This window comes from Anser brachyrhynchus (genome assembly GCF_964034855.1).
Source record: "Anser brachyrhynchus genome assembly, chromosome: 3".
NCBI classification, from domain to species: Eukaryota; Metazoa; Chordata; class Aves; order Anseriformes; family Anatidae; genus Anser; species Anser brachyrhynchus.
The window spans coordinates 106,226,491-106,239,360 of NC_137696.1; the positions used below are offsets into that span (position 1 = coordinate 106,226,491).

The following is a 12,870-nucleotide window of genomic DNA, read 5'->3' on the forward strand; positions in this document are numbered from 1 at the left end:
TGATTTCTGTTCCTTTGTGAAAATTTTAGGTTAGTTTCATTGCGTGTCCCTGCAATCAAAGATCTGATGGAAACATTATTCTGCCACCTCTATAAGTGAACATCAATTATTTTGTTTAGATTACATTTGTTATACAATATGTGTGCAGACAGTTCTGTTTTCGTACAGATCTTCTTAACCATGCTGAAACATGTCAGTTGGATATTTAATCCACAGTTGTATAACAGATTAGGGTGTAATACAAACGATTATTGATAATGTCATCAGTTAGTTGTCGTTCCTAATTCTGCACAGCTGACAGCTTGAGGGAAAAAACAGAGGCAAACAGGTAGAATTACCTGTATGGTAATCCATATTCAGGAGTTCTGCTACCAGTAGTCAGTCAAGAGCACAACCAGCACAATCTGCTTTGGCAGATAAGAGTTGTTAGCTGGCAATAGAGATACATCATCATTTAGAACATATTAAGAGAAAATTCTTCCATGTTGTTTGGACCAAGGACTTTGCTCACTCTGTAACATCTGCCAGAATTTTGCATGCTTTTCTATCAGAATTTAAATAACATATAATGCTCACTAATATGAATTTTATTTTGAATGTATGTTTTTTGCTGTACATGACTACCAGTATTGTAGGGATATGTTAGAAATACTTTAATTTAAATCTGTGCATGTAGTTCTTGTATATTGATGCCTTTTTTTTCCTCTCTGTTTATAAATTGTAAATAAGTTTCATCATAGAGAGGGGTGCACTTTGATTTGAATGAAAAGTGAAAAATAGCTTCCAGAATTTTGAGTTACAAGATGGGGAAGAATAAAAGCAAAGAAGGGTCCTGAGAAGAGAAAAGAACCTCAACAGGAGAAGTGAGAGGAGGCAGGGAGAAGTGGTCAAATGAAAATGAATAATTACTCTTTAACACATTTGTCTACAAAACCTGATAACTAATTTGGTAGTGTCTTGCTTTCAGCAGGTATCTAATGGTGCATCCCCCCCTAAATTACTTACAGATTTTTTTTTCTTAAGCAGTGGGCATCTGTACTATGAATTTAAGGGTCCAAACAAATGACTAAATGGAAACCAACCTGTAGTGACCCATGTGAATTTGTGGGCTTTTTTCCCCATTCTTCTTCTTTTTTTTATTTAATTTTTCTGCCTTTAAAACAAAGTTGCAAAGTCAAGTATTAGAAAATAGAATTATATGGGCTGCTCTCTTTTGAGTCTTGGCCCTGTGTTGATTTTTTAATGTTGGAAGACATGCAGTGGATTAGTTGAAGGGTAGTCCCAACACCTCGTGAATGATTCTTCTCTGGAAACAGAGGTGCCATGTGGTCCTGGCTGTATCATATACATCCGACTTTACACTGCTGATCAGGAATTAGGTGCTTCTCATCATCTGGTATAAAACTAAGATGTGTTAAAGTGCTGAGCATTCAAAGCTGAGGTTGCAATTTGTCCACAAGACATTTCAAACAGATAAAGTTCATACAAAAATTAAATACTTAAAAAAGCATTCGGTCATTTCAAATCAGTAGAACAATTCATTGACCCTAAATCTTTGTGTGTCTGCATTCCTTCTCTGTAAAAAGAGTGTACTTGTAGCAGGCTGTGAAACTAATTTCACTGATGTGGAAAAAACTGAACACTGTTCCGGCTACTGCCATAAAAAACTCCATTGAGTATTTTAGTAATCCTACAATTAGAGCTAAATTAAATCTTTGTTCATGAAATAACGTGACAAATTGTGCTTTAAATAGAGATAAAAGAAGAAATATCTGTGCATTGTAAGGTCTCAAGCTCATATTACTATTTTTAAAAGTGTTTTTTGTTGTTTTTGGTTGGTTGGTTGGTTGGTTTTTAAATCCAGTTAAGGTGTATCATGCCACAAAAGTTTAAAATCATGTCTTGTGTCTGTATCCTGAATGTGTCTGTTTTGAACTCAAGTCATTGAAATTTTCATTGCATCAGTCTGTGTGATTTGGTCATCTTCTGCCAAGGAAGATGCTTTAAGTCTGTGCTTGATCATCCCTGAAAAGTGCTTTGAAAAGCTAAATATATTTCAGTCCTGGTATTTGTTGCATTTCTAGACGAATGTCTCAAAGTATTGGGCATTCTGGTGGCTCTTGCCTGCTACCACTGCAATTTATTTGGATTATTTTGAAAATGAGCATATCAGTACTGGCTGTATTATTTCAAGTGTGTGGATATCTTGTCAGAGAAATAATTTATTTCTCCCTACTCCTAGTTACTAGTCTTTTGATGATATAAAATTACACTACTGCTTTTGGCCATAGCTTTATGCAGGAAAGTCATTTTTTCTTGTACTGAGCATGACTTGGTTGAATGCTTTTCCCTATTTGTTTGAACTGTTTTCCAAGTTACGAGAATGACCTTAAATGACCTTGAATTGCTGTATACTCGGGCTCTGTTCTGTTCATGATTACCCTCTCACAACTGTTGTGTCACCTACAAACATCATTGCAATTAATTTAGGTTTTCTTCAGATCACTGATTTTTTTAATATATATTTTTAAAACGAGTACTGTCACTACCTCACCAGATGTCACTAAATAGTAACTCTATCTTAATTACATTTTGATTTGAAATCTTTTAGTCAATTTAAATATGTAAATAAAAATAATAAAAATGTAATAATATAGTAAAAATGTAGCATGTTATTTTGAACAGTTTTATGTTTTTAATCACCTTTTTCTGTGTTATCACATCCCTTCGTTTTAAGGGTTGTTACAACACTGGTACTCTGTCATCAATTTCATTTGAAAATATATTTTCCATAACATTATTCCCCTTTAAAATTATTTACCTTTAATTTTTTATGAACTAGGTTATAGTTATTCCATAACGGAATGGCTTATGTGTTGCCAGAGCTATGATTATCTGACCTTTAAGCATTAGGATATAGTGAAGATCCACAGCTCTATTTATAATTTTTCAGTATTGGCCCAGTATTATATTTCTTCTAATTTTCTGGAATTGGACACTATTACATTTTTAAAAATTCGAAGTCAGTAAGAAAAATCTATGTATAGGAAACGAAATGTGGTGTTTGGTCTTATATGACTATTAGTTGCAATCATAGTGAATTATATGTGATCATAGGATTGAATAAGTTTGTGTAAATGATCTTGGTTATGATACTGCTCAGCTTACGACATTTTAATTTGCAATATGAACATCTTCAAATGTAGGAGATTTTTGCATTTTTACAAGTAGCTCTGATTTTAAAAGCTGTTTTGTAAGAAACTTTTAGGTACATACTTAATAATTTCTGTGAAAGCGTTCTTCAACAGGAATATTTGAAGCTCTGTAATGAGCTATGCTATGAGCTATGAAAATACAAATGCCAAACTTAGAAAAATATCTTATGCAAATAGCGTGCTTTGTAGAGCTATAAACTAATTTATAGAATCAGTATTATCATGTGAAATGTATCTACTGTATAAAAATAAGAATGTTAGTTATAGTTGAGTGGACAAGATGGCATTACGTAGTACCTTGCTTGTCTTTTATAAAAGGGCCAAGGCTATCCATGTAGTGTACGTGTATTTGAAGTCCAATAATGCTCAAGCAATCAAGCTGTTAAAGCATTTATTCCATCATTCTTATGCGATGGGATATATTGTGATAATTAGTTTACAGGTTGTGAGTATAAGTGGAGAGAAACAATAATTAAACAGGATTTATGTCATAGAAAATGTCTCTTCTGACTATGAAGGCAGAAACATGTATTCTAATTCAGATTGGATCTGAACTTTCTCAGTGCATTTGAATATTTTGATTGAAAGTTTTGAGTCAGTTCAAAATGAAGAAATGTACCAATAAAGCAATTTAAATTAGTGCAGATTTCAATAAAGCTGTATTATATGGTCTGAGATTGAAACATATACAACTTTTGATTTAAATCAGGTACTATATGTCAACATTTAAAATAGTTGTCCATTTTTAGCACAGACTACTGTACTATAATGTTCATGGTAATAGAAGAAAGAAATTTTGAAAATGTGTGGAAGTTTGTTGTTGCTGTTGTTGTTTTCCCATATGCATTTGTTTTTCCTTTCTAAAATGAGGGTGAAATCAATGATGCATTGTATTCCCCTTTTCCCTGAGTTAACATAAATCTAAGTATGGCAAGTATGGTGGATTTCAGAAAATAAAAATAACGTGTTAATATGTGCTCATGGGCTTCAGTATTAAAATCAAAAAATCCATTTATCAGAATTAGAGAAATTATAAAATATCTGATCAGTAGGTGTACATATAAAAGTAATCTTGTATATGATTTCTGATATACAGAATGAAAAAAAAAAAATAATCTTACATGTTCAGTTCCAGTTCTTGAAAGGTTGCATTATATGCACTATTGTTCAGTATGTTGCAAAACAGTTCTCACCAACTCTGTAATTATCGTCAATGGATGAATTGATATCATTGTGTTGTCAGGCACCAAGATTTGCACATTAATACAATGCCAAATTCAGTGTACTGTTAAACATATGATAGGTTGATACAGAAAAGTATTGATAAATGTTTATCTTCTTTATGCAGTTAAACATGAAATGCAAGAAAATAACCATTTGAAGCAGACAATCACAAAAAGTCTTTTAGCATATGCTGCAAAAAATGGCATATGACAGAAGATATGGATTAGAAGACATTGGTATATATGATTGAAATATGGGAATAAATATAACGTGCATACCTGATAGCAACTAAAGAAGATAAATCAGCTATGAAAATATGCATCCCAAAGCTGTTCATATAGTTTTACTGTGAAAACATTCCTCAGAACAAAACAAAAGCATGTAAAAGTTTCTTTTTAGGAAGAGTATCACATCAGTGGTAGAAAAACATACTAAAAGTCTGCATGCAGAGTTCATAGAAAAGTTCTGTTCTCCGTGCTAAGGAGTTAAATAAGTGCCTATAAATCGGTGTTGAATGACACTTCAAAACAGAACTTTATTTAGTTTCCAGGGTACCTTTGAAAATCATTATTTTTTAAGTAGAAGGAAGTTTAAAGCATCTTCTGTACTTATTCAGATATTGTGTTTTCACCTAAATGTATTTTTTCTACAATTTTTTAAAGCACAGAACTGTTACACTTCGTAGACAACCAGTTGGTGGCTTGGGCTTAAGCATAAAGGTATGAATAACTTCTTGTTTCTTCTTTTAATTTTCAGTATGATTAGTTCACTTCAGCCTTAATTGAGATCTCATAGTTAATATGCATCTTTTACAGGGTGGTGCTGAGCACAAAGTGCCTGTCGTCATATCAAAAATGTTTAAAGACCAAGCAGGTAAAATATATATTTATGTTACTTAAATATATAGTACTGTAGTGTACATGATTTAAAAAAAAAAAAAAAAGTTCTTTAAACTCAGAATTAATTCTAATTAATTCTTCCAGCATCATACGGTCTTTAAGCCTTTCTGTAAATGTCCAAGTGATCCACATGCATGTGTATTGAATTTATAATCTTTTAAAGTCTTTAGGACCTGCACTTGAAGTTGTACTGGTAAGTAATAGTTTCACAAAAATATTTTTACTACAGTAATACAGTTGTGTTGTAAACAAAGCCTTTAACATTACTTGTGAAAAAAAAAAACTATGATATAGTGCCTATTGATGCACTTAAGTTTAATAACCCAAACGATTAAAAAGAAATATAAACTGAACATATCTTTTCCGTACACAGTAATTCATTGTATAGCATGACTGACTTTGCCTAGTTGCAGAGGGTGATTTGTAATGTTTGTTACAATAACATTAGATCTAAATTGGTGTAGCCCAACACAGTTAAGTATTACATTGGCATTTATCTAGCAAAAATAACCTTTTGGGGACAATGATAGACCTTGGACTGATCTTTGAAAACTGCTCTGGAAAATAAAGGGGACGATCAGTAAAGTAGAACAATTGCATGTGAGTGGACAGTGCCTTGCAAGATGGCCTAAGGCTCTTAACGTGTTTTCATTTCGGGTGGACGTGGAAATGGGGACTAGTTTGTTCTTTGCTGAGGCAATTTTTACATAGATGAAGAAGTATTGTGTTCCTATGATAAACCTTCTATGTATTTCCTCTTCCCTAGAATAAATCTACATATTTCATGTAACCTTTTATGCAAGAAAAGGCAGAGCACTATGTTATAATACCTAGTGCATGCCCTGCTCCTTAAAGGACTCAAACCGTTGACACCATCTTTCTACTCATCAGCCTCTCTTCTTGCTGTGCCGCAGTGGAAATTGTGCACATTTGCTTTTACTTGGCACTGTGTCCAACCTCATGCTTTAGTAGATCACAGACAGTACTTTTTCTTCTTTGCATTTTCTTCTGTGGGCCCATGTTTTGCTTGAAGTGTAACATCTGAAGTTGGTAATCTAGTTTCAGGTGATATCTAGTGAACACTGAATAGATTGTCTATGCCAGTATCCAATTAGAAAGACTCCTTCAAGTTTCCTGTGTTACGGCACTTAGATATATTTCAACATGATGATTCTCTTTTATGATATTGTTTCTGCAGAAGAAAGTGAATAGATGTTTTTATGCCAGTTGTGTTTATGTAGATGGAACAATAATAGGTTCCATGAATACACAGCATAATAAACCATATCAAGAAAGTAAATACATAATAATAATAAAAAATACTAACATAACCATTGAGGTCTAAGGAATGTAGTTTATACAATTAATCACCAATGACGGGAAGATATCTACTGCCCTTTTTAGGACACAGTGCTTTGAATCAAAGTTAGTTCTGGTTTTATATATCAAATACTTGAATGCACAATTTTGTGTCTGGGCAGTTTTTCATGAACTGACTGTGTTTATTTGTGGAGTAATGAGTGCAACAACAACTTTATGGTGTCAGTGGGTTACCGCATATTTGAAAATCAAAAGATATTTGCAAGATCTTGTAGCCTTTTGTCCAAGGAAGCTCTAAAGTGAGTAGCAGTTATAACCAGAGACAATGCTGCATCACAATAATCTCCTATACAGTGTTCATGGCTGAATCAGTGAATGGCATAAGGACACTGGCATACCTGACAAAGTATGAAGAAAGCTGTATATATACTATCAGTTGCATCTCTGTCATGAAGATGAGAACCTTGGCCCTGCTTTCGGTGTGGGGGGGTCTGGAGCAGGTCAGCTCCTGAGGTGCCCTTCAGCATAAGTGATTCTGTGATTCACTGAGCACTGCCGAGTCCTATTCTTATGATGTGTGTAGCTGAGTATCCTGAACTTTGAAAGGAATCAGATCATTCAGGCTTACTTGATGTACAGTGAACCTGTAAGAAAATATGTCAGATCCATTAAAAGTACTTAAAGGAATCCTCATCAATAATATAGAGATAATTGTACAAGCTTTTGTGTGATTATATCTTTCCATCTAGTGTCCGTTATTCCCATCTGTAATTACTAAAATATTTTTATGAACTTGTGGATTCTGAAGGGTAGAGGCAGTAAATAGTTACAGACTTAGAAATGTAACTTGATTGTAGGTGCAAGTGACTTTTATTGCATACATTACTGTATATATTAATTGTAAAAACTTTTATGTTCCTCTGGTCAAGGAATTGAATATCTGTTTTACGTTGCAGAGTTACCAAGTTAGCAGTCACATTTGGTTACCTTGATGCAGCTTTCCGTTTTTGTGAGCACTGCTGCAATAATCTGACTACTGCTGTGAGCTCTGCTCGTATCTCATATAACCTGTGGAGTCAGAAAAGCAGCAGTGATGAAACAGAACAGTGGGTTCAGATCACTGAGGCATGACAAAAATAGTTAAATAAAATAGAATAAAAGCTGGTGTACTAGGGATAGTTTGCATTTTGCCAGTTTTGCAGAGGATCCTCTCTTGAGAGCCAGAACTGGTTAAAACTTTAATTTGAAAGCATTTTCCCACCTCCTGTGATAAAGGGTGACTTGTTATTTTATGTGTTTAGCCCATTTCTGAGGGGAGATGCCGTATAACCTGGCAGGATTGGAACAAACTCAGGACATTCAGCCATTGAAACATTCTTGGCTTGAAACAAAGAGCTTGGCGCTCTCCAAACACAGACTGTGTCCAAATACCACATCCTGGCTGCCTCCATTCAGGACCATCTGTTTGGAGGACACAGTGCCAGTTTGATGAGGGCTTACAGCAGTTTCACTTACACATATATGCCAGGCAAAGATGGTTTGATATGGAAGCATATGTGATAACGCCCGCAGAAGTATTTTTTTCTATGCTGACTCCAGTCATCCACAAAGGTGGTGCAACTAGAGTAACCAAGCCTAATATGGATAAATCATTGGGCATGATGTGAGATTACAAGCAAGATGCACAGCATGTTTGTATTTGTAATTTATATTCTTCATCACCTTGGCTTCATCAGCCATGGAGCTTCACCTCAGCAAGATCAAGATTAAAGAATAGTTAAGCCAAGATGGAGATAAGGGTTGTGGTGAATGGGGCCACATCTGGCTGGCGGATGGTCACTAGTGGGGTCCCTCAAGGCTCCATTTTAGGGCCAGTCCTCCTCAATGTCTTTATAAATGATTTGGATGTAGGACTAGAAGGTGTTTTGGGCAAATTGGCCGACAACACCAAACTTGGAGGACTTGGGGACTCGGATGAGGGTGGAAAGGCCTTGCAGAGAGATCTGGACAGATTGGAGAGCTGGGCGATCACCATCCACATGAAGTTTAACAAAAGCAAGTGCCGGGTCTTGCAGCTGGGACGGGGCAACCCTGGCTATACATACAGACTGGGCAATGAGACGCTGGGGAGCAGCCCTGCAGAGAGGGATCTGGGGTGCGGTGCCAGGAGTTGGACTTGATGATCCTTATGGGTCCCTTCCAACTCGGGATGTTCTATGATTCTATGATTCTATATTTGTGTTCATAAGGAGGTCAGAATGAATCAAAAACTTTCATTATCTGTTATGAAAGCGAAGGCTAAATACAAGGCTATCTTTAAACATAAGATAGAACTGATTTGAACATAAAATTTTTAAAGTTAGATGATACTTAATCTATGTACACTATTTCCTAGTATCACCTACATATTAAATATACATACACTTTTGAAGGATTATTAATATTTTCTGTGTGTCATTTTTAATTATATTTGTCAGTGTTATTTTTCTTTATTACTGAATAGCTCATTATATTTAAAGATAACATTGACTCATCATTATCTCTACTGGATCCATGCCTACAGCATTAAACTTAGTTTCACAGGACAGCGAAGAATATTCTTTGCATTTTTGATTTATTTATTATTATATTGCATCCTTGAGACCAGCAGTTCTTATGGTAGAAAGGATATCCTAACGAACTGTTGAAGAGCAGTCAACAAGCAAAGTGCCCATACTCTGGTCCCTGATTCAGAAAAGTATTTTTGTTCAACAGAATAGTTAAGAGCATACTTAAGGTCCAATTATATGAATAGGAGTCAGGAGTCATCGTATATTTAATAAGATGCATATAGATAGATAAATTATTGAACTGAACACTTTATACTATTCGGATTTGTTTCAAGGATTAAGTGCTGAAGCATGGAACATAAGTTACTGACCTAAACCTTAAGAATTCTTTGGTTAGAAGGATGCAAATGGTCAACTTTTATGTGTTTATCTAACCGAGCAGGTATATAGTTTAAATCTAATCTGTGGAATATTTTTGCAATGATAACGTCTTCATTATTACAATGAAATATGTATTTTTATGCATTTAAATTATTTCTAAAAAACAGGATGAAATATTTGCAGTTTTGTTTTGTTATAGAATTCGTCTTAGTTTTCTTTTTATAGCAATTAAGACCGTGATAAATCTAAAACACATTTTTACACAGAAAATTAAAGCATTGTCATGGGTTAATTTGAATTTGTTTTCATTCATTTGGTTTGGCTAAAAATCAGAAACAGTGAATTTAGTGTCCAACTCTAGATTTTGAACAGTCACTTACATACTTTCCCAAGGTGAGGTTCTCTCTCTATATATATTTATGTATACATGCCTGTTGATGTATATAAAAAAATGTGCATTAAGTTCCTGATAAAGGATAATGCTTTTTTGTTAATTTTTTTTGAAATTATATTCATAGGGTATGTTAATAATAAAATTATTCTTAATGAATGTGAAGAAGATCGACTTTTGATTAAAAAAATAATTATTTTTTGCTTGACAGCTGTGTTAAAATGTAAAATGTTTCTGGGAGTATTATTTCAATTCCTTAGGTTTTTATGATGAGTATTCTCTTTGAATGGTGCATTTAGCAGTTTCTGAAGCAAAAAGGTTGATAAAATCTGAAAAACAATATCTGTAATTTCAGTGGACCTCTGATATTATGGTTATCATTTGTACTCCAAAATTCATAGAGAAAGGTACAAAAATATTGTGTTAGTTACCATCTGTTGCAGGTAGCAGTTGGGTGAAAAAACTGTGACCTTAAGATGCCCTTTAAATGTACAATTTCTATTCTTTCTTCTATTTACCTTTTGATCTTGAAGGTCTTTTCCTACCTTTATGATTCTATGATTCTGAATGACTAACAGTGTAGTGCCCTTATGAAATGCAGAAATCTAATGAAATACATTTAAAATTACTTTTAGAATTTACCACTACAGTCCAGACTGAAGACAAACGTTGATGATAATTTTTTCATGTAGGGAAATCAGAGAACTGTATTGTACATGTTCTCTCAGGTAATTTGTTCAGGAAAGAACTGTTTGAAGTCCTTCTTAAGATGAATGGTGTTTTGGACTATGGATTTGAAACTTGCTTTTATCATAATGTTTTAGTACTGAAGCTGGAGAAGCAAGCAACTAGGCAGAAACCATCTAATATGTAACAAAGATTCCTACTGCATTGAAAAATATGAATTAAAGACAGAGTAAAACTCATTCAGATTATTTGGGCTGAAGCACAGTCAAGAATCATACAGAATATTTGATGGAAGGAGCAAATGTGACAACCCTTCTGCTTGGAGATACTGTTATATGGAATAATATGAGAGATTTAATAACATCCTTCGGCAACTTCACAAAAGTTCTACTTTTGATCTTTTCAGTGTTCTTATCTTTCCATTACTGGTTTCTGAACTAAAGACTTTCTAGGCTATTTTAGGAAATGTATCTCTTCTTCTCTTGTGTCTCATTTAATGCATGTATTTCCATTATTTCAGGCATCCCCCCTTAGTCTGCAAGTTTGTCTTCCCCTCTACAGCATTTAAAACTTTCTTGCATTCTGTAATAGTGTTTAGTGGAAGCTGTTACACATTTTTGAAAAAAAAAAAAATTAAGATGCCAGATTTGCCTTTAATTTATATCCTAATATAATGTTACATATTCATAACTTGTCTGACTATGTTATTCAGCTCAGCAAGCCTTTTAGATGTGATATTAATCATGTCTATTAGAGCTAACCTTATGCCTTAGAGTATTGCAATTGTATGATCAGATTAATTTTCCTTTACATTGTACTACATTTTTCCATCAATTTATTAACCTAGTGATTATTTTTTTAAATGCACACAACTATTTTACCTGAAAAAATATTGTAATAAATCTGGAAATATCAGATTTAGATTGATTATATGTATAGAGTACCTAGAGCTTCTAATACTACTAACCATATTAATAGAAAGACCACAATTCTGTCATTTTAAATAGCTTTTCACCGACTCTTAATGGAGTGTTAGCTATTATGCCTGGCTATTATAACTTTGTTTTTAAAAAATGACAAAAAATAGCTTGCTTGTAGTTTTAAGTATTGCTTTTGCCTCTTACTTATTGCTACTTAATTCTGTATGTATACAATGCATAAGCATTTTTACTTTTATTTTCAAAAGCAAGGAACTTCCTAGCTAAGGTTAGGCAGGTATCCCCAGTAATAAATAACAGTGGCAATTAGTATTTTCAAATTTTCTGAAGATTATAGAATCATAGAATGGTTTTAGTCAGAAGGGACCTCCAAAGATCATTTAGTCCTATCCCCCTGCCATCTGCAGAGACATCTTTCACTAGATCAGGTTACTCAAAGCCCCATCCAACCCAGCTCTGAAATCTCCTAGAACACTTCTTTGGGCAGCTGTTCCAGTGTCTCACCACCTCAATGTAAAATAAATAAATCCTTGTGTCCAATCTAAATCACAGAATGTTAGCGATTGGAAGAGACCTTGGAAGATCATCTAGTCCAACCACCAAATATATACCCAAATATCTACCCTCTTTCAGTTAAAAACCATTTCTCTTTGTCCTGCCACCACAGGCCCTGGTAAAAAGTATTTCTCCATCTTTCTTATAAGCCCCCTTCATATACTGAAGTCCACAATTCAAAAAAAAAAATTACTCTTCTTTTCTTGTTGCCCCAACTCAGTTGCCATGCCTTTCCTTAAAATAAATAAATAATAAGATATTTAAAGTGCTTATATAAATAAAATAAGGCGTGAGTGGTTGAGAGTACAGCCCTTAAGGGTGATACACTGAAAAGTAAAAGAAAGTGAGATGGAAAATCAAAGACACAAACAGATACAGATAGATAAATCAGATCAGTGAAGAAAAAAAGACAGTAATAATGGAAGAGAGAAAGTCACGTTACAGCACAATACTGGATATGATGTTAAGAAATGGAAGTACATATGGATAGAAATGTCCATCAATTCTTTTTTTTGTTTTGTTTTGTTTTTGTGGAGCAGAGGGAGAGGAGGGTGAGGTGATGGTTCTTCTTAACTTTCCTTACTAGTCATACTGAAAACTTGTAAGAAAATCTGTCTTTTTGTTTTCTTGTAAGAAAATCAATACCTTGGTTTCTCTCAGCAAAAAGTTTCAAGAAACCAAGATGGGCTGCATAGAGTACGAAAGATAATT

At 34.0% G+C, this 12,870-nt stretch overlaps 1 protein-coding gene across 12 annotated transcripts in view; it reads left to right on the plus strand.

Moving 5' to 3' along the window:
• SNTG2 (syntrophin gamma 2) overlaps nt 1-12,870 on the plus strand; it is a 286,741-nt gene that overhangs the window by 129,223 nt on the left and 144,648 nt on the right. For 6 of the 12 annotated variants that reach the window (XM_080588164.1, XM_080588160.1, XM_080588162.1 and 3 more), the window contains exons 3-4: nt 5,102-5,158; nt 5,255-5,312. The exons of 1 other annotated variant lie outside the window; for it this stretch is intronic. In XM_080588164.1, coding sequence (XP_080444290.1) covers nt 5,102-5,158; nt 5,255-5,312 — 115 coding nt within the window. The remainder of the gene's footprint in view (nt 1-5,101; nt 5,159-5,254; nt 5,313-12,870) is intronic. 5 more of the 12 variants (XM_080588166.1, XM_080588156.1, XM_080588154.1 and 2 more) reach the window with 1 other exon arrangement.